Below are 21,086 nucleotides of genomic sequence, written 5' to 3'. Positions count from 1 at the left end.
TGAAGGAAGGAATGAAATGTTCCTTCAGAAGATAACGTCATTAGCTCAAAATAGAATTTAACATTTAATTGTCTCGTGTTTCTATTCATTGGACATTTTTGGAGACTGAAAACTATTGTTTGTTGCGGTAATGACTGCTTTTGGACCCACTATGTAGATTCTTTACATTTTCAAATACAGAATTAGCATACTATTTTAATATTGTTTTTAATAATTTTAATAGTTTTAAGATACACACCAGTATCATTGCCATTCATTACATTAGAACTATAAGATTTTGAATTGAAATCGATTTTTGTGAAGTAACATTATTGCCTCCTACTAAGCAGTCATTACCGCAACAGAACCAAATCATAATGCTAAAATACTATTTTTGAACACAACCCTTTAACACAGGAAACGGAAGTGAACGAAACATTCAGCGTTGTCTCGACCGTTTTGAAATTACCGTTCTACGATGAGACGTTTTGCGGTAATTCATCTTTAATCATTTACACTTTCCAAAAGATAGATCTTTAAGTACCACGGCTTTTGATACGCCAGTCGTGGTGCTTTGTTTGGAACGAGAAGTAACAAGTACTACGAGGGGAATCGATTCTGTAACGTGTTGCACGTCATGTAACCGCTCTGCCACTGCGCTACAAGCCGCCTCTGACATCAGAGAAAATATTTAATAATGCAATATGTAGTGATTGTGGGGGTAGGGGTGGGGGTGGGGGTGGGGGTCAACTCACTCACTAATATCTTTTGAGAGTGATAACAAAATTTGTTTCCATACAACACCAAAAACAATATTACTAATAACAAAAACAAAACATGTTAAATTTTGTTTTGTTTAACGAATGGAGCACATCGATTTATTAACCATCGCTGTTGGATGTTAATCATTTGGTAATTCTGACTAGAGTTGGGCGGTATTGAAATTTCAGGTTCGGTATCGGTATCGGTATTTTGGGGGTGATTTACCTCGGTATCGGTACTGTATTCAGTATGCGATATCGAGCGGTATTTTCGGCTTTAAATGCATGCCCGAGTTAATTTCATCTAATAAAATTAAATTCCATACACAAGGCCCTCATCTCTCTCTTCCTTTCAGCTATTATGCGTTCGTCAGATATATTGTTAGTGCTTTATTAAATAGCGGACAACTTTTTTTCAATTCCGAAATTTCGTTATTTTGAAATTTGCTCGATACGGTAAATCGGTATTGGCATGATACCGATAATGAAACGGTATATACGGTATACCGCCCAGCTCTATTTCTGACATATGGTTTTAGAGAGGAAACCCACTATATTTTTACATAAGCAGCAAACCTTTCATATGCACTTTCCCTTAGACAAGTTTATTTATGGCCTTTGATGTACCAGTCGAGGGTCACTAGTTGTGATGAGGTAAAACAATATATATACAATCAGAGAATGAGTTCACTCACCTGATTCGATCCTATGACGAAACACAGGTGAACGCTTTATCGACCGAGTCGAAGACAAAGGGGCGGAGCTTGACTTATAAATTGGGGGAGGGGGTGCTCGGGGTATGTGGAAATGTCTGAAATGAAGTTGCTCTGAGACACTTTTTTCGGAGGAGTTTATGTACTATGGATGATGAATTTAAAAAAGAAAGTCATTAAAAAGGGCGCTTCAAACAGACGTGGGGGTGTGTACGACACCTGTGTGACACCCCCCTCCCCCCCCCTTCCATACCACTACCACTGGATCCTCTAGCGAACTCAATCCCTCAAAGACCAATTTTAGACATAGAAACAAATGTTATATTTTCGCTGGCGCATGACGAAGAATAATACGCTTTTTCGTCTAAAGTTCAAACATTCAACTGAAGTTGATTAAATTGACAATTATGGCCGGACGAGTTATTCCCCCTGTTAATAAATTTACATTGTCATTTTTATTTTCGAATATATCGTAATTTATTGCGATTTGTACATATACAGCATACATGTTAAATTACTAGGCTATCAGTATATAAAGTAAAAATATTAATGAATTAAAGTCTAGGTAATTTTAAACACAATATTGTATTATAATATTATGTCATGCAAAATAGGCCTACTTACCATAGTCCTATTCATAGCTTGTGCAAAAAGACAGGTCAGACTGGGCTGTTATACTGCACATCATCAAAACGGGTGTTACAATACTGAAAGAAAAAGTTAAAGTTCGTTTTGTTTAACGTCACCACTAGATCATGTTGATTTATTTATCATAGGCTGTTGGATGTCAAACATTTGGTAATTTTGACTTGTAGTCTTAGAGAGGAAACCGGCTACCTTTTTTTATTAGTAGCAAGGGATCTTTTCTATGCACCATCCCACAGACAGGATAGCACATACCACGGCCTTTGAAACACCAGTTGTGGGGCACTGGCTGAAACGAGAAATAGCCCAATGGGTCCACCAACGCAGATCGATCCTAGACGGACCGCGCATCAAGTGAGCGCTTTACCACTGGGCTACGTCCTACCCCTTAGTTGTAAAAGATTATGTCACAAGAAATAATAATATTTGTAGCAGATTTGTGTGCCTCTGGTGAGCGCTCTGTCACCGTGTTACTCCCCAACCCTTACCGAGCATAGATCCCAGGACCCCTAGCGGCTCAACTTGGTAGTCTACTTCTGCCATACACACGGTTCATGGCAGATTAGATAACAATATTACGATCATCATGAGAAACGACATATGTCCGTTTAAAAAACAATCTATATTTAGGCTAATTGGCCGCCATAATGTTGTGTTTTTTATTTCTGGTCTACGCATCATGTGTCGGCGTTCATTGTAAGTACACGTGTTGATTTGATTTGATTTGGTGGTATACACCATCTAGAGCCTTCTGTATAAATTCCAAGTGTGCGTGTGCGTGCTTGTGCACACGTGTGCGTGCGTGTGTGTACATGTTTCTGCAATGTCCGTGCGTGCGCTTGTGCGTGTGTGTACATGTGTGTGCCTGCTTGTGTACCTGTTTTTGTGTGTGTACATATGTATGTGTGTGTTCATGTGTGAGCGTGTGTATATATATTATGTGTGCGTGTGTGTATGTGTCTGTGCATGTGTGCTCGCGTGTGTGTATAAGTGTGTGTGTACATATGTTTGTTTGTGTATACATGTGTGCGCGCCTGTACATGCTCTCTCTCTCTCTCTCTCTCTCTCTCTCTCTCTCTCTCTCTCTCTCTCTCTCTCTCTCTCTCTCTCTCTCTCTCTCTGTCTGTGTGTGTGTGTGTACACATGTATACGTTTGTGTAAATATGTTAGTGTATGTATATGTATTTGGAGACGGGGACGGGATTTAGCTCAGTGGGTAGAGCGCTCGCTTGAGGCTCTAGAGTCGTAGGGTCGAGCCTTCTCGGCGGATCCATTTCCCCCCGTTCCAGCCAGGGTCCTACCACTAGTGTATCAAAGGCCGTGGTATGTGCTACCCTGTGTGGTAAAGTGCATATAAAGGAAACATGTTGGTAGAAGGCATACAGTAGCCTATGTTTAAGTAATGTGCTCTAGTGGTGTCGTTAATTAGTGTGTTTTTTTTATCAAGCAACGATAACGTTCGCAAACTATTTCGTCTTCTTCTAAGGGGGTCATTTTGTTTAGCGCGAAGAGAATAAACCAGTTTAGCGAGCGTTTGGCTACTCTGTCTCACTGAACGCAGCCCACATTGGAAAAAAAAAATCGACATTTCATGTCAAGTGCTCTAAACATTTTAGCAAACAAGTGTTAAGTATATTTGATATTGCAAACATGGTCTATCTCTCCCCCACCCCAGCATACATTCTTGCATACGCCCCTGAAGTAGCTATATAAAATGTATTTGTGTAATGAAATTACCTTAGGTCTTGTATATAGCACATCTGCGCAAGGTGACCAACATTGTTCAAGAATTATGTACAAGGAGGTGTAGATTCGTAAGAAATAATTCATGAGCTCCGTTGGGGCGACTTAAGTATTATTTACGAATCCACACTCCAACTTAATGCAACTTAACCCAGAATTATCAGATCCTTTCGGGATAAACCTGAACGATTCGGTTAGAATAAATTATCCTGAACCAATGACTGGCTGTCATTGAACGTGACACACGTGCTAAACGTGTAATCCTTGATTTCCGGTTTAGTTTTCGACAATCTTCGTTGTATTCCGCCAAAATACATAACATAATTTATATGATTTGATGATAATTGTTATTTGTGTGGGGGTTTTGTTGAGGGATTTTTTTCTGCTGTTTTGGTGGTGGGTTTTTTTCGGTTGTTGTGGTTTATTGCAGGGCTGTACCCTCCGGGGGGCAGGAAAGAGGGGCAGAGGAGGCAGTTGCCTCCCTGAGAATCTCACTTTTTTAACTCCAGAAAATAGCATACACATCTCAGGGATTAATTTCTGTAGTGTTTCATTTGTTTATAAAAAGTAGTGCCCTCCGGGGGGCAGAAAGAGGGGCAGAGAGGCAGTTTGCCTCCCTAATCTCAACTTTTTTTAACTCATCCCCCCCCCCCCCCCCCCCCCCCCCCCCCCCCACTTAGGATTTTGATCAGGGCACGGCCCTGTTTCGGTTGGCTTTTAATTTTAAATGCTATTCGTGTTGGTATGTGTTTAAAACTTAATAATATTTTTTATATGGATTTTAACTTTATTCAAAATGGAAATACATGCCAATTCATCAGTTCCCTTTGGCGAAAACGGACTGTACATTTTTATTCGATGATGATGATGATGTTTTGTCTAAAGCGTGGACTGAAGCGATGAAAAACGTGTTTATAGTTCTGTCAGTTGTGTGTTCGAATCCCCGACTTGTTCGCACAAATTGCTCGCTTCAGCCAGCACACCACGACTGGTACATCAAATGCCGTGCTATCCTGTCTGTGGGATGGGGCATATAAAAGATCCCTTGCTGCTAATCGAAAAGAGTAGCCCAAGAAGTGGCTACAGCAGGTTTCCGCCCTCAATATCTGTGTGCTCCGTAATCATATGTCCGACGTGATATAACCGTAAATAAAATGTGTTGAGTGCGTCGTTAAATAAATATTTCCTGATCGCACAAAACATTCACATTGCATTGTATCACATTGTATCTAGAACAACCGTATGACATTAGAAACAGGTATGAACCAAATGTAAACAATTTAATATTTTATAAAGTTTTTATCTGAAGGAGGAGGGGGTCGGGGTAGAGTAGGATGCTTGTTTGAGAAGCGATGGGTCGCAGGATCGATAATCGTCAATGGATTCGGATCAGTGGCGCAGCAGACGTCTTGGTGTGTGCTGTCATGTTTATGGGAAAATGCATGGGCAATATTATGTTGCTTTCGGAAGGCATAGTGTTGTGGCAGGCCTACCCTCCTCCCTTTTGTCTATCTCTCCCAGTTTCTCTCTCTCTCTCTCTCTCTCTCTCTCTCTCTCTCTCTCTCTCTCTCTCTCTCTCTCTCTCTCTCTCTGTCTCTCTGTGTCTCTCGCTTTCTGTGTCTCTGTCTCTATCTGTCTCTCTTCCTCCTCGCTCCATCTCTGTCTGTCTGTCTCTCTTCTCTCGTTCATTGTGCCTCCTTCCCTTCCATACTCTTACCCTTTGTTTTTTGTGTATCTTTCTCTCTCTCTCTCTCTCTCTCTCTCTCTCTCTCTCTCTCTCTCTCTCTCTCTCTCTCTCTCTCTCTCTCTCTCTCTCTCATATCTCTCATCTCTCCCCAAAATTTCGTAATAACTATTCAAAGAGCCATAATTTCAAAGTTTCTGACATTAAACAAACTTTTCTCTCCACCTGAGATCCTTTTCCTTTTATATCGTCTCAGGTAGAGAACTATGGCGTCTGGAAGACATACCACGTGATTATTTGAAAGCGTTCCACGCAGATCCAAAGTCATCCGAACTTATCAATCCTCCCTCAAACGCTGTCGTCCCTGACCCAGCAGGGGGAGATAACCACGTCTTAAAGGTTATTTACCACAAAAGAAGCTACAGTCACCATGGTCCAACAACAGGGATGCTCCAATTCTTGGCCAGACCTATATCACGTCATACAGCCGTGACCTTAAGCTACGACATCTACTTTGATCCTAGTTTCGATTTCGTCCGTGGCGGGAAACTGCCCGGATTGTGGGGCGGGTTGACGAACTGTTCCGGCGGACGCCATTCCGACGACTGTTTCTCCACCAGGTTCATGTGGCGTAGTCATGGAGATGGGGAAGTTTACGCCTATATCACTCCGCGAGACGAGCAAGCTTCTGGATTCTGTGACGACAAAGACTGTAATTCGGTTTACGGTTACTCTCTAGGGCGGGGCAAATGGCGTTTTAGGAGGGGTGAGTGGCAGAATATTGCCCAGTACGTGAAGCTGAACACCCCAGGTCGGACAGACGGCGTCATCAGGGTGTGGTTCAACCACAAACTTGTCTACGAGGAGGACAATGTCAGCATCCGCCAGACAGACAGCGTCAAGATCGACGGCATCTACTTCTCCACGTTCTTCGGCGGCGGCGACAGCAGCTGGGCGTCAACACGTGACACGTTCACGTGCTACAAGAACTTCGTGTTGTCGACCAACGCACACCACCCAATCATAGTTGGGTAAATTATGTTAATGATTTAGGTCAATGTCGTGCGGCTGAACCAGTTCAAAGGAATATTCTTTTTAAACAATAATTTAAAAAATACTGCTTTTTGTTTTATAATACATGTATAATTATTTTTTGATTGTGTGTGTTATTTATTAAAGGAAAGGAAGGAAGGAAGGAAATGGTTTATTTGACGACGCACTGAACACATTTTGAGATATTAAAAATATTTCGTATTTTGAACCAATTCCCACCATTTAGTCATTATCAGTTACAAAGACAAATGTATACAGATAAATTATTTTATTCTGAACGACAAATGTATTAACACTTTGAAAATCGTATCTCTGTACAAGTGAAAAGTGTGTTATAATAAAGTTGTGAACACTCCCATGGGCTGTGGAGTCTGTGGGAGGACTGCCATTCGTGAGGGCCATGTGTCAGTCCTACTTTGGGCGAAGAATGCCATTCAGCTGTAGGTTATTTTATAACTGAAACATTTGAAAGAATATTAACAATGGACATATATAGACGTACGGGCTCCCATCTTTGTAGGAGGCAGGCTGGCTTTTGCCGGAATTAAACGAAAATGCCCGAATCTGGATAACCACATTTATTCATATTAGTATTACTACCAAAGAGCTATATAGGGTTACAAACGAATCACTACGCATTATTAAATGGATTACGAATTTTGAGGGTAGAATGATGGAAATACATGTTAAAAAGGTTAGCACAATTTGCCCGATTAATCTATAATATCCCCCCCCCCACCACCACCACCACCACCACCAAACCACTCTCTCATACGCTAATGACAAATGTAGCCTAAATTTGACAATTAATGATTTTGTGTAAGTTTGAAAGTTATTTTGTTAAATGCACATCAAGAATGTCATATTGCACGATACCACTAGAGCACATTGATTTATTAATAATCGGCTATTGGATTTCAAACATTTGGTGATTCAGACATTATAGTCTTAGAGAGGAAACCTGCTACATTTTCCATTAGTACCAAGGGATCTTTTATAGATACCATCCCACAGACAGGATAACACATACCAAGACCTTTATATACCAGACATGGTGCTCTGGCTGGAAAGAGAAATAGCCTAATGGGCTCACCGCCGGGGATCGATCCCAGACCGACCGCGCACCAGACGAGCGCTGTACCACAAAGCTACATATCACCCATTCCAGTTTATATAAAAAGCCGATCGATACATAATTAAAATGCTTAAAGGTGAATTCTCTTTGTATTTTAACTGTTATCTGACTTCAGTTACGAATGTGTTTCTAGACAAATACAAACAGCAGTGATGATTAAAATGGGACTTATTTATAAGTATACTTGACAATAACGGACATTTGTGGGATAATATGGCGGCCATATTGAAATATTCCGTCCCAGGTTTCATGCTTGAAGCACCATTGGAAATGTCCTTACTGGTATTTGTGCTGCGTCACGTTGGTTGTTTGTTTGTGTTTTTGCGAATTTTGTTTAATTATTTTTTGTTGTTGTTGTTTGTTGTTTTGTTTAGTTTTTTATTGGACGAGTGGGAGGGGCGCTATTTTTCAAACATTATATTCATCACACTAACCACTAGAAGTCCGATTAACAAGACTTGTTTGTTTACATATATAATAAAGAACTGTTTTAAATGTACAGTTCTACATGGCGATTAAATTGCGCTGGGTTGACTTTTCAAACATTATATTCATCACACTAACCACTAGAAGTCCGATTAACAAGACTTGTTTGTTTACATATATAATAAAGAACTGTTTTAAATGTACAGTTCTACATGGCGATTAAATTGCGCTGGGTTGACTTTTCAAACATTATATTCATCACACTAACCACTAGAAGTCCGATTAACAAGACTTGTTTGTTTACATATATAATAAAGAACTGTTTTAAATGTACAGTTCTACATGGCGATTAAATTGCGCTGGGTTGACTTTTCTTTCCTCGTATCCGGAGTGGAACGTAGCCCAGTGGTTTGATGAGCGGTCGGTCTGGGATCGAACCCTGTCGGATAGCCTATTGGGCTATTTTCTTCCCAGCCAGTACATCACGATTGGAATATCAAAGGCCGTGGTATACGCTAACCTGTCCGTGGGGTGGTGCATATAACGGATCCCCTGCTACTAATGAAACAAAATTAACTCTTTTTCTCTCTTGTCTATGGGAAAGTGCATAAGAAAGGTTTGCTGCTTATGTAAAAATGTAGCGGGTTTCCTATCTAAGACTATATGTAAAAATTACGAAATGTTTGACATCCAATAGCCGATGATTAATAAATCAATGTGCTCTAGTGGTGTCGTTAAACAAAACAAACTTTAACTTTTGTTCGTCTCCTCTTAGGTAGAGAAATATGGCGTCTGGAGGACATACCACGTGATTTCCTGAAAGCATTTCACGCGGACTCAAAGTCATCCGAAATTTTCGATCCTCCATCAAACTCTGTCGTCACTGACCCAGCAGGGGGAGATAACCATGTATTAAAGGTTATTTACCACAAAGGAAGTTGGAGTCATCATGGTCCAACAACGGGAAAACTTCAGTTTTTCTCCAGACCTACGTCACGTCACACAGCCTTGACCTTAAGCTACGACCTTTACTTTGACCCTAATTTTGACTTCGTTCGTGGTGGGAAACTGCCCGGATTGTGGGGCGAGTTGACGAACTGTTCCGGCGGACGCCATTCCGACGATTGTTTCTCCACTAGATTCATGTGGCGTAGTCATGGAGACGGGGAGGTTTACGCTTATATCTCTCCGCGAGACGAGCAAGTCCCTGGATTTTGTGACGACAAAGTCTGTAATTCTGTTAAAGGCTACTCTCTAGGGCGGGGCAAATGGTGTTTTCGGAGAGGTGAGTGGCAGAATATTGCCCAGTACGTGAAGCTGAACACCCCAGGTCGGACAGACGGCGTCATCAGGGTGTGGTTCAACCACAAACTCGTCTACGAAGAGGACAACGTCAGCATCCGCCAGACAGACAGCGTCAAGATCGACGGCATCTACTTCTCGACGTTCTTCGGCGGCGGCGAAAGCAGCTGGGCCTCAACACGTGACACGTTCACGTGCTACAAGAACTTTGTGTTGTCGACCAACGCGCACCACCCAGTCATCGTTGGATAAATTATGTTAATGAACTAGGTCAGATCATGGGATATAATAAATACAAACCTTTTTATTTCTTAATTTAATAATTGTTGATGATTGATATTTATTAATATACATTATTGTTTTAAGTACAAAAGGGCATTTAATGTTGAATATGGTATGAAATGTGAAATACTGAAGAAGCTACAGCAAAAATAGACAAATCGTATTGGGGCAATTCCACGAAAACATCAAACTCAGAGTGAAAATCCAAAACATACTTTCTGGTTCTGTTTTATTGTTATTTTGCGAGGCAAGAGTACCCACATAACTAACCCGTACTGCATAATTCATATATGTAACCTGTTACCCACTATTTCAGCTACTTAACATTATCTTGAGTGGATGGGGGGAAATTTAACATGCAAAGACGGTAGCTCTATCAACAGACATAAAAAAAAAAATATTAGTAATTAAACCAAATTAGTGGTGTTCAACGAGTGACTAAATATCAGTCTCCAAAACTACATAAACAGTTTTTCATTATATTTTCGTATTTAAGGGATACCGTGCCTTTTTCGGGGCTTTTTCGTGGCTGGTGGTACAAATGTCACGTGTGTTACTTTTACAGTGCAAAATATTTTTTCATGCACAAAGCTGAGAGAAAATTTGGTGCCAAGCTGGATTCTCTGTTGGCATCTGGTGAAGGCATCCAAGGTAACACACGTGACTTAATGGGTAATACACGTGAAATTCTGTCGCCACTTCATGGGCTACTCTTTTCGATAAGCAGCAAGGGGTCTTTTATATGCACCATCCCACAGACAGGATAGTACATACCACGGACTTTGTTACACTAGTTGTGGAGCACTGGCTGGAACGAGAAATAGCCCAATGGGTCCACCGACGGGGATCGATCCTATACCGACGGCGCATCAGGCGAACGCTTTACTACTGGGCTACATCCCGCCCCTACATATAGTTACACGGTTTGACATATTTTGAATAAGATATTTGCTGAATTCAGCATTGGCGGGCAATCTGGGAGAGTCACGATGAATCTGCCTCGAGGATACAGGACTGATCGATGCCTGGCCTCGAGGATAATCGATGCCGAGTGACTGGTATACGATGTCTGCCGACTAATCGATGCCGAAGTGGTATTGGCCTACATGTATGTCTGAAAACACTAAGTATTATACAGGACTAATCGATGCCGAGTGAACTGGTATTGGCCTACATGTATGTCTGAAAACACTAAGTATTATACAGGACTAATCGATGCCGAGTGAACTGGTATTGGCCTACATGTATGTCTGAAAACACTAAGTATTATACAGGACTAATCGATGCCGAGTGAAGTGGTATTGGCCTACATGTATGTCTGAAAACACTAAGTATTGTACAGGACTAATCGATGCCGAGTGAACTGGTATTGGCCTACATGTATGTCTGAAAACACTAAGTATTATACAGGACTAATCGATGCCGAGTGAACTGGTATTGGCCTACATGTATGTCTGAAAACACTAAGTATTATACAGGACTAATCGATGCCGAGTGAACTGGTATTGGCCTACATGTATGTCTGAAAACACTAAGTATTATACAGGACTAATCGATGCCGAGTGAACTGGTATTGGGCCTACATGTAATGTCTGAAAACACTACATGTAGTCTGAAAACACTAAGTATTGTACAGGACTAATCGATGCCGAGTGAACTGGTATTGGCCTACATGTATGTCTACATGTATGTCTGAAAACATGTATGTCTGAAAACACTAAGTATTATTGGTATTGGCCTACATGTATGTCTGACTAAGTATTATACAGGACTAATCGATGCCGAGTGAACTGGTATTGGCCTACATGTATGTCTAAGTATTGTACAGGACTAAATGCCATTGGCCTACATGTATGTACTAAGTATTGTACAGGACTAATCGATGCCGAGTGAACTGGTATTGGCCTACATGTATGTCTGAAAACACTAAGTATTATACAGGACTAATCGATGCCGAGTGAACTGGTATTGGCCTACATGTATGTCTGAAAACACTAAGTATTATACAGGACTAATCGATGCCGAGTGAACTGGTATTGGCCTACATGTATGTCTGAAAACACTAAGTATTGTACATGTATTCACTGCTTGAGACGTGGGCACGACGTAGCCCAGTGGTAAAGCGCTCGCTTGATGCGCGGTCGGTCAGGGATCGATCCCCGTCGGTGTGCCCGTTGGGCTATTTCTCGTTCTAGTCAGTGCTCCGCGACTGGTATATGAAAGGCCGTGGTATGTACCAACTACCCTGTCTGTGAGATGGTGTATATAAAAGATCCCTTGCTGCTTATCGAAAAGTGTAGCACATGAAGTGGCGACAGCGGTTTCCTTCCTCGATATCTGTGTGGTCCTTAACCATATGTCCGACGCCACATAACCGTAAATAAAATGTTTTGAGTGCATCGTTAAAATAAAACATTTCCTTCACTGTGCGAAGGGGTGGGATCTAGTTGAGTCAGAACAGTAATTGTCTGATTGTAGGATCAAACCACCTTGATTGAATGTTCCCCCTGTTTCAGCCAATGTCCCACAACTGGTATATCAAAAGCCATGGTATGTGATGTACTGTCTATGGAAAAGTGAATATAAAAGATCATTTGTTGCTAATGGAAAAATGTAGCAGGTTTCCACAAAGACTACATTTCAAAACAATGAAGTGTTTGTCATCCAATAGCCAATGGTTAATCAATCAATTGCTCTAGTGGTGTCACTAAAAAAAAAAACTTTTTAACTTTTTGTTGAACGTTGATGTCCTTTTAAAAAAAAAAGAGATATTTCCATTTATTTTTGTCTTCCCAATAAGAGATATTTAAATTTTAGATATTCCAGCCAAAAGGGATTCACCCGTAAACAGTTATCTATTAACTGGTATTGTTGTTCTTAAAATATTGACTTTCAAATGTTTTACTATTCGTTAAAAAGAACCCATTTGAAGCATTTAAAACTTTAATATTATAATGAAACCAAGGTACATTTGTTTTTAAAATTTTGATTAGCAACGGTGGTCAGTTTAAAATCGAGTAGCATCTACTATTTATTAACATTTTACAATTGCATAGCAATCTTTGAAATTCCCGGGATCAGTAAACATTGTTTGAGATTGCTTTGAATGTCTTTCTCAGTGGTTTTGTTGACATTTTCGAACAGTGTCACGTGTGTTACTTCTTGTCACGCGTGTTACCACCAACTTAAACTTAGATTCCAGGGACAAAAAAGAAAGAAAGAAATATTTTATTTAACGACGCACTCAACACATTTTATTTATGGTTATATATGGTTAAGGAACACACAGATATTGACAGATGAAACCCGCTGTCGCCACTTCATGGGCTACTCTTTTTCGATTAGCAAGGGATCGCTTATATGCACCATCCCACAGACAGGACAGTACATACCACGGTCTTTGATATACCAGTCGTGGTGCACTGGCTGGAACGAGAAACAGCCCAATGGGCCTACCGACGGGGATCGATCCCAGATCGACCGCGCATCAAGCGAGCGCTTTACCGCTCGGCTACGTCCCGCCCCTGGATTCCAGGAAGACTATGAATAATTATCCTTTAGGTAGACCACCTTTCCATCTAAGAACACAATTTGACATCAACATGTTATCTGTGTATACTGTGAATGAAATCCATGACACTTCAAAACTGTGTCCGATACCGCCTCATGCGTGTTACCGACCCTTTTGGGACTTTCCTGTCCAATCCCTCACCAGTGTCTAATATGTTGGGGATATATGACAAGAGTAGCCAGTATACTTTATCATAAAGCATACAAGAACACCTTGACGTACCACAGTCATTCAGTAGAGGCTGATAGACATGTCTGAAAGTCAAGTGTGTTGCTGTGGAATTGCCCATTGGTTAAAGGGGAAGTATACCGACGGAAATTTGTTACTGTGCGTATATTGCACAAATTATCTGTTTAACGGAAATGAAAGGAATGTCAAATAATTTTTAAGGAATTATTTATTGCTCATTTGTAAACATAATGAGGCAATTTGCACAATTATGACGTGTTCACATATTACGTCACAAATTTGAACCATTTACATACTTCAAGACTGGTTCCAGACCATTGCTCTTGGTGTACAGGAACCCTGTTTGCGAGTTTGTATATATATATATATGCTTTGGTTCTTCGGTTTGGGTGTTTTTTGTTTTTTTTATATCTGATTAATCCTTGACAGAAATATTTTTTTTATTTTAAGCAATGATTTACCCAGACTCTCTGTTTTCCTCACATCTGATAGAGTGTCTGGAATCTAGTCCATATTAGTTGTGGTATCTGTTAAGTCTCTCTGTTTCAAGGAATGATTTACCCATGCTCTCGCTTGCTCGTTCGCTCGCTCGCTCGCTCTCTCTCTCTCTCTCTCTCTCTCTCTCTCTCTCTCTCTCTCTCTCTCTCTCTCTCTCTCTCTCTCTCTCTCTCTCTCTCTCTCTCTCTCGCTCTCTCTGTGTGTGTGTGTGTGTGTGTGTATGTGTGTGTGTCTCACATCTGATAACAGTTTGTTGGCTTAGTCCAGATTTGTGATATTTGATAAGTATCTGTTTTAAGGAATCATTTACCCAGACTGACTCTCTGTTTTCTTCACATCTGATAGAGTTTGTCTGGAATCTAATCCATATTAGTTGTGGTATCTGTTAAGTCTCTCTGTTTCAAGGAATGGTTTACCCAGACTCTCTCTGTTTCCTCACATCTGATAGAGTTTCTCTGGAATCTGATTGGCGTCGGGGACCTCGTTCTCGTCGTTGGTGTCGACGAGGATGTTGGACTGGTAGCGCCACCTGTCGTTCCACTGCTCCACCCCGAACACCCACTGCCACGTGCAGATCGTGCGACCCGGCTTCACGATGATCTTCGTGCTCGTCTCGCGAGCCTCCTCGAACGTCTCCTTGGAAGCGTTCTTCGAAACGCGGCCGTACGCCGCCCCCACCGTCAGGGGCCCTAACAGCCCCGCGGCTCCGCCCCACGTGCTGCTCAGTTCATTACTGGAGCTGTTCGATTTGCCGATTCTGTACTTGAGCGTGAACTCGTACTCCGTGCTCGGGTTGATGATCGCGTTGATCATCTCCCATCGCCCGAACACATCCGGTGCCGGAAACGGATCTGTTTCCGTGACTCCGTCATTTTCGACGACGGTCCATCTGACGGCGTCGTTGACCCCGTCATGCACGACGATGGCCGTATCATCCGACGGGTTGGCGCCACCGCCGTAAGGGTGGATGTGCTTCCCGCTCCGGTGCTGAATGGTGTGCGTTCCCTTGTCGTACGTCCAGAGAGCGCCGGCATGCTGGTCGGGGTCGAGGACGATTTTGACGCCGTTCTCCGGGTTGACGCTGCCTCCGTAAGGATGGAAGCACTGACCGGAAGCCACGTGAACGATGTATCCCCAGTGTCCGATCTTCTGCTCGAAGCGAAACAGCGTCTGTTCGTCGAAACCTTCGTGCAGCACGAGCTGGTCGGGCAAGAAGTTGGTGAGTTTGCTGAAAAACGATTTCGGTCTGTAAGGGTGGATGTAGTGGTCGCTCGACCAGTGTTTGATGTATCCCGCGGGGCTCACGTAAGACTCAGTCTTACAAGACATTTTGTCCAGTTCCGCTCCCATGATTTAGTCTGGAAGAAAAAAAAAAGACAAAATCTTTAAAGGTGCATTCTCACAATTTAATGTGTAATGTTTTTCTATAAATATCAATTACTCAACCCCCGTGTATATCCTTTGCATAAAAACAAAAAAGTTTCTTTTGTTTAACGACACCACTAGAGCACATTGATTTATTCATCATTGGCTATTGGATGTGTTATATAGTGGTAATGTGTGTGTTTGTATATATACTCTTCAAAAAAAAGAAACGCAAAAGGGTACAAATGGGTTATAACTCCGATTTTATGTTTCCTACCGGTTCATGCTTTGTGAATATAAGGTCATTGCATGTCCCAAACACATTCCCACGGTTACATTCGATAAAACGCAGCTACTGTACAATAAAGTTCCAAAATGTGAATATTCGCAAAAACGCAGCCACGTGCAAACCATGTCACCACTGCACGTGCGTTGTCTGCACGTGCAACATGAACACCGACAGTATAAAAGTGCAGGGTGTTCGCTTGCCTGGCCTCTGTATCTGGCCGACAGTTGACAATCAAGGACATGCCACGTCTCAGTGAACCGCAGAGAAACAATGCCATCGGCCGACTAGACGCAGGCGAATCCAGAACGGCCGTTGCCAGGGCATTCCATGTGTCCCCAAGCACCATCTCCAGACTGTGGGACCGTTACCAGCAACATGGATCAACACGTGACCTCCCTAGATCCGGTCGACCACGGGTCACTACCCCCGGGCAGGACCGCTACATCCGGGTACGCCACCTTCGAGAACGATTGACTACTGCCACCTCCACAGCCGCAGCAATACCAGGTTTGCGCAGGATATCCGACCAGACCGTACGGAACCGCCTACGTGAGGTAGGAATTCGTGCCAGGCGTCCAGTTCGAGGTGTCATCTTAACACCACAACAGCGTCGACTCCGACTGCAGTGGTGCCAGATTCATCGACAATGGCCTCAACTGCGATGGAGACAGGTGTGGTTCAGTGACGAGTCCCGATTTCTGCTCCGACGTCATGATGGAAGATGTCGCGTGTATAGGCGTCGTGGTGAACGTTATGCGGCAAACTGCGTGCAGGAAGTGGACAGATTCGGCGGGGGTAGTGTCATGGTGTGGGCAGCCATCTCACACACTGGCAGAACTGACCTGGTCCACGTGCAGGGCAACCTGAATGCACAGGGCTACATTGACCAGATCCTCCGGCCACACATCGTTCCAGTTATGGCCAACGCCAACGCAGTGTTCCAACATGACAACGCCAGGCCTCACACAGCACGTCTCACAACGGCTTTCCTACAGAACAACAACATTAATGTCCTTCCTTGGCCATCGATATCACCGGATTTGAACCCAATTGAGCATCTATGGGACGAGTTGGACCGACGCCTCCGACAGCGACAACCACAGCCCCAGACCCTGCCCGAGCTGGCAGCAGCCTTGCAGGCCGAGTGGGCCACCATCCCCCGGGACGTCATCCGTACTCTGGTTGCTTCAATGGGCAGGCGGTGCCAGGCAGTTGTCAACACACGCGGAGGCCACACCCGGTATTGACTCCAGATGACCTTGACCTTGGTGGTGTGTCCTATCACTTACTCACAATGGACTAGAGTGAATTGTGAACAATCCTGCAACATTTGGTAATTATCGGACTCACCATTCAATAATTAAATCAATTCTCCAAATGTTACGACAATGTGGTTTTGCGTTTCTTCTTTTGAAGAGTATATATGCCCTAATGGTTTTATTGATAGCTAACATGTAGACTAGTTCCCTTTGTAGCATAATGACAGCGCAACAGAGCTGCGGTGCGTCGGTAGAGAGGGAGGAGTTAAAAGCCCGAGAAAGAAGTGGAAGGAAGTAGTGCGAGGACGGGACGGTGGCCATGTGCTCGCAAAAGATGGCGTGTTGTGTTTTCCTTGGAGAAGGACTGTGGACTTTTGTGCCATGGACATTCGTGGACAATTAAGTATCGAGCATTGTTTGTGTTGAATTATTGTAAGATAAATGGGCTAAATTATACTCTCTGAAATATTAATTGAAAAGAACTGTTCGTGTTTTGGTTTTTCTGTGTAAAAATTTATCTTTGCCCAAGTGAATATTATGATTAGTAATTAGATATTCACACCCACACCCGTACCATAACAGATGTCAAACATTTCGTAATTCTGATATATAATCTTAGAGAGGATACGCTCCGTATTTTTCTTTTAGTAGAAAGGGATCTTTTATATGCACCATCACACAGACAGGAAAGCACATACCATGTCCTTTGATGTACCAGCCGAGGTACCAGTGGCGTAGCGTGGGCGGGGCCAAATTCTGGACTGGTGGAAGCGGACTCGTGGAGTGCTAACGGTCCACTGGTTAGGTGGCGCAATACTTAACCTTGCCCCGGGCGCTGGCAACCCACGATACGCCATTGGCTGGAACAAGAAATAGCCCAATTGGGATCGATCGTAGAGCGACCGCGCATCAGGCGAACACTTTACCATTAGACTACGTCCCGCTCCAAGTGCATCTTTAAAGGCGAATATTGTGATTAAATAACTACAGATTAATGGATCCCATATAAAACTTGTGCATAACTAATCTCTGATTCTGCTTTGTGTAGGAAGGAAGCAATGTTTTATTTAACGACGCGTTCAACACATTAATTACGGTTATATGGAGCCGGACATATGGTTAAGAATCACAGAATAAGGAGAGGAAACCCGCTGCCGAAACACAACGGGATACTCTTTCCACTCGGAAGCAAGAGATATTTTTAATGCATCATCCCACAGACAGGACAGTACATGCCACAGCATTTGTTACACCAGCTATGAAGCACTGGCTGGGACGAGAAATTGCCGAAATGGTCCACCGACGATCGATTCTAGATCGACCGCGCATCAGGCGAGCACTTTACCATCAGGTTACGTGCCGCCCCCGCTTTGTGTCAAACTGTGATTTGAAATATATATATTTATTATATACATAGCAATGAAATATATAGATCTACGGAAACCATAAAAGTCATATCCGGTGAAAAGTCATATTTTCACTGTATTTTAGCTACAGTGAAAATATAGAAGTATTTATTTTTTTGTAAAAGTGCATGATTAAATTATCTCCCTTTGTCTCGGTTCTTCGTATTTAAATTTGATGATTACCAATGCATCGGATCGTATTTGAAAAATAAAAAACGTAATTTAAACAACTGTACCTATAAAAACGGGATACGAAGTGCAATTACGATAAAATGTGTAAAACAAATTGAATACGAAGCTAAATAATGACAGTGTAGTGTCATCGAGTGTAAGTGTAAGAATTTAACGGCGTTCGACTCGTTTTGTTTTTGTGGGAGTTTTTAGAGGATCGCTTTGTCAGGTATGTTTGCACCGCAGTATTGTTAAATAAATGTTAATAAAGATAAATTTTAATCAAATTTCTTTTAAAAAGTCTATGGTAAAGGAAATTTTCTGGCAAAGTTCCAAAGGAAGAAATATATCATGACGTTACATGTTTTCGATAGGATAAGTGAAAGATATTACCAAAGAGCGAAAGATATTGTCAAAAATTTGGAAATATGTATATAATAAATAGACCATTTCATGGTGTTTTTCCGAATACGATTTTTATATCAACTCGTGATGTGTGAAAACCATATTTTCACTCATTGCTTCGCAATTCGTGAAAATATGGTTTTCACACATCACTCGTTGACATAAAACTCGTATTCGAAAAAACCCATGAAATAGTCTCTATATATTATTGCGGTAACCTATTAATGGTTTTGTTGTTCAGCCGACTACAGACAGCACAAAGTAATAGTCAACCTTGTCAGTCAAATTAGTCAAATTAAAAGCCAGTCTAGTTAACCATATTAACGAGATATTTTGTCTTTGCCTTTCATTCTGTGTTAATAAATCATTAAAAATATACATTATCTGCATTTTCTTTCATCTCACTCATTTCAGTCAATCTGTCAAATTTGTAAAATGACTGGATATTTCGGGCACTTTGTAAATTGACTGAGTGAATCAGGCAATTTATAGATAGCCTGAAAATTCTAGGCATTTTACAAATTGCCTGATGTTACACATTGACTGTAACATATATAACGATTGAGGTGAGGCATTTAGCGCTATCGGTTGAGTGTTCGTTTCAACCAGTGCACTACAAAGTCCGTGGTATGTGCTTTCCTGTATGTTGGAAAGTGCATATAAAAGATCCCTTGCAGCATTAGAAAACAAATGTAGCGGGTTTCCTCTGATGACTACGTGTTAGACTGACCAAGTGTTTGACAGCCGACAACAGCAAATTGAAGTATTCGACCCAATCGGCCTACAGCTTCTGTTTTTTTCACAACACGAAATCAAGCAAAACGTTACTGTCATTGAGTGAATTTAATTTAATTTCAGTTCTTGTATCCAGTTAAGAATCAAGCACGCTGTCCTGGGCAAACACACATCAGCTACCTGGGTTGTCTGTCCAAGACGGAGGGTCAGTGGCTAGTTATTAGTAGTTGGTTAGAGAGAAGTCGGTGTACTGACCCATTGAGTCGTAAAACTCGCTCTGAGTGGGAGCCGGTGCCGGGGTGCGAACCCATTACCCTCCAGCCTTATGTCCTGTGACTTAACCACTACACCATCGAGGCCAGTATTGAGTTAATCAGACACTTTACTGGATATCTAGATGACCTAAATTTACATTTTATCTGTAATATAATATTATGATATACACAAAACAAAATGGAGGTTATCTTATAGGGCTACAACTTAGGTCTTAAAATACTGACACGATTCACGACACTAACTCTACTACTAAGGGGCGGGACGTAGCTCAGTGGTACAGCGCTCGCTCGATGTTCGGTCGGTCTGGGATCGATCCCCGTCGGTGGGCCCATTGGGCTATTTCTCGTCGCAGCTAGTGCACCACGATTGGTATATCAAAGGTCGTGGTATGTGCTATCCTGTCTGTGGGATGGTGCATATAAAAGATCCCTTGCTGTTAATCGGAAAGAGTAGCCCATGAAGTGGCGACAGCGGGTTTCCTCTCTCAATATCTGTGTGGTCCTTAACCATATGTCTGATGCTATATAACCGTAATTAAAATGTGTTGAGTGCGTCGTTAAATAAAACGTGTTTTTCTTTCTCTACTACTACTACAGACACAAACACAAAAAACGAAGGTCATCTTACCGGCCGGATACTTGGTTTAGTTGTATTCTAATCAAAACGACGTCACCAACACGGACTGAAGCTAAGTGTCACTGCAACATGCACAAAAGAGAAAGTGAAGGTAACTAAATTATCGGATGGTTTCCACGGAAAAGGGTTGCCGGTTTCCTGGATGTATGTCCTCGAATACATTAACAGCTTTCGCATAAACGCAGGAAGTAGACGGCTGGGTCATCGCAAACCGCTCACAAGCTGGTCGATATGTCGTGTCCATCACTGTTTGCAGATAGCGGATAAGAAGAGTTCAAAGTTCATGTATATAGATAGCAGAGTTGTCGTACTTGCGTTATTGCTCAAATACATGTCTGTGTTTTTTGTGGGGGATTTTTGTTTTGTTTTGTTTTGTTTTGATTGGTTGGTTGGTTGGTTGTTTGTTATTTAACCATAGGTAGCTAAAGCTAAACATTATGTATCTCCTCGGTTGAAAAATGTAAAGTTTGTTTTGTTTAACGACACTACTAGAGCAAATTGATTTATTAATATTTTGGCTATTGGATGTCAAACATTTGGTAATTTGTGTTTTTTACATATAG

At 42.0% G+C, this 21,086-nt stretch overlaps 3 protein-coding genes and 1 long non-coding RNA gene across 4 annotated transcripts in view; 2 read left to right on the top strand and 2 right to left on the bottom strand.

Moving 5' to 3' along the window:
- LOC121390358 overlaps positions 1-4,040 on the bottom strand; it is a 37,593-nt gene extending 33,553 nt beyond the window's left edge. Inside the window, exons 1-2 of the long non-coding RNA XR_005960199.1 lie at positions 3,836-4,040; positions 2,078-2,160 (exon numbers count right to left, since the gene is read on the bottom strand). This is a non-coding gene — a long non-coding RNA (uncharacterized LOC121390358). The remainder of the gene's footprint in view (positions 1-2,077; positions 2,161-3,835) is intronic.
- A 1,043-nt stretch (positions 4,041-5,083) lies between these two features.
- LOC121389848 lies at positions 5,084-6,676 on the top strand. Its single transcript, XM_041521496.1, has 2 exons — positions 5,084-5,099; positions 5,782-6,676. Exons 1-2 carry the CDS (start codon positions 5,084-5,086, stop codon positions 6,558-6,560), a joined length of 795 nt encoding a protein of 264 aa, XP_041377430.1. The 3' UTR covers positions 6,561-6,676.
- A 302-nt stretch (positions 6,677-6,978) lies between these two features.
- Positions 6,979-9,888, top strand: LOC121389847. Its single transcript, XM_041521495.1, has 2 exons — positions 6,979-7,018; positions 8,915-9,888. Exons 1-2 carry the CDS (start codon positions 6,979-6,981, stop codon positions 9,691-9,693), a joined length of 819 nt encoding a protein of 272 aa, XP_041377429.1. The 3' UTR covers positions 9,694-9,888.
- Positions 9,889-13,673: 3,785 nt separating this feature from the next.
- On the bottom strand, positions 13,674-20,769 carry LOC121390174. Its single transcript, XM_041521925.1, has 2 exons — positions 20,515-20,769; positions 13,674-15,339 (listed from the first exon to the last, which is right to left on the bottom strand). Exon 2 carries the CDS (start codon positions 15,329-15,331, stop codon positions 14,417-14,419), a length of 915 nt encoding a protein of 304 aa, XP_041377859.1. The 5' UTR covers positions 15,332-15,339; positions 20,515-20,769; the 3' UTR covers positions 13,674-14,416.
- Between the last annotated feature and the right edge of the window lie 317 nt (positions 20,770-21,086).

Source organism: Gigantopelta aegis, chromosome 15, assembly GCF_016097555.1.
Source record: "Gigantopelta aegis isolate Gae_Host chromosome 15, Gae_host_genome, whole genome shotgun sequence".
In the NCBI taxonomy this organism is placed as follows: domain Eukaryota; kingdom Metazoa; phylum Mollusca; class Gastropoda; order Neomphalida; family Peltospiridae; genus Gigantopelta; species Gigantopelta aegis.
The sequence above is the reverse complement of the archived record's forward strand: the minus strand, read 5'-3'. Positions and strand labels throughout refer to the sequence as shown.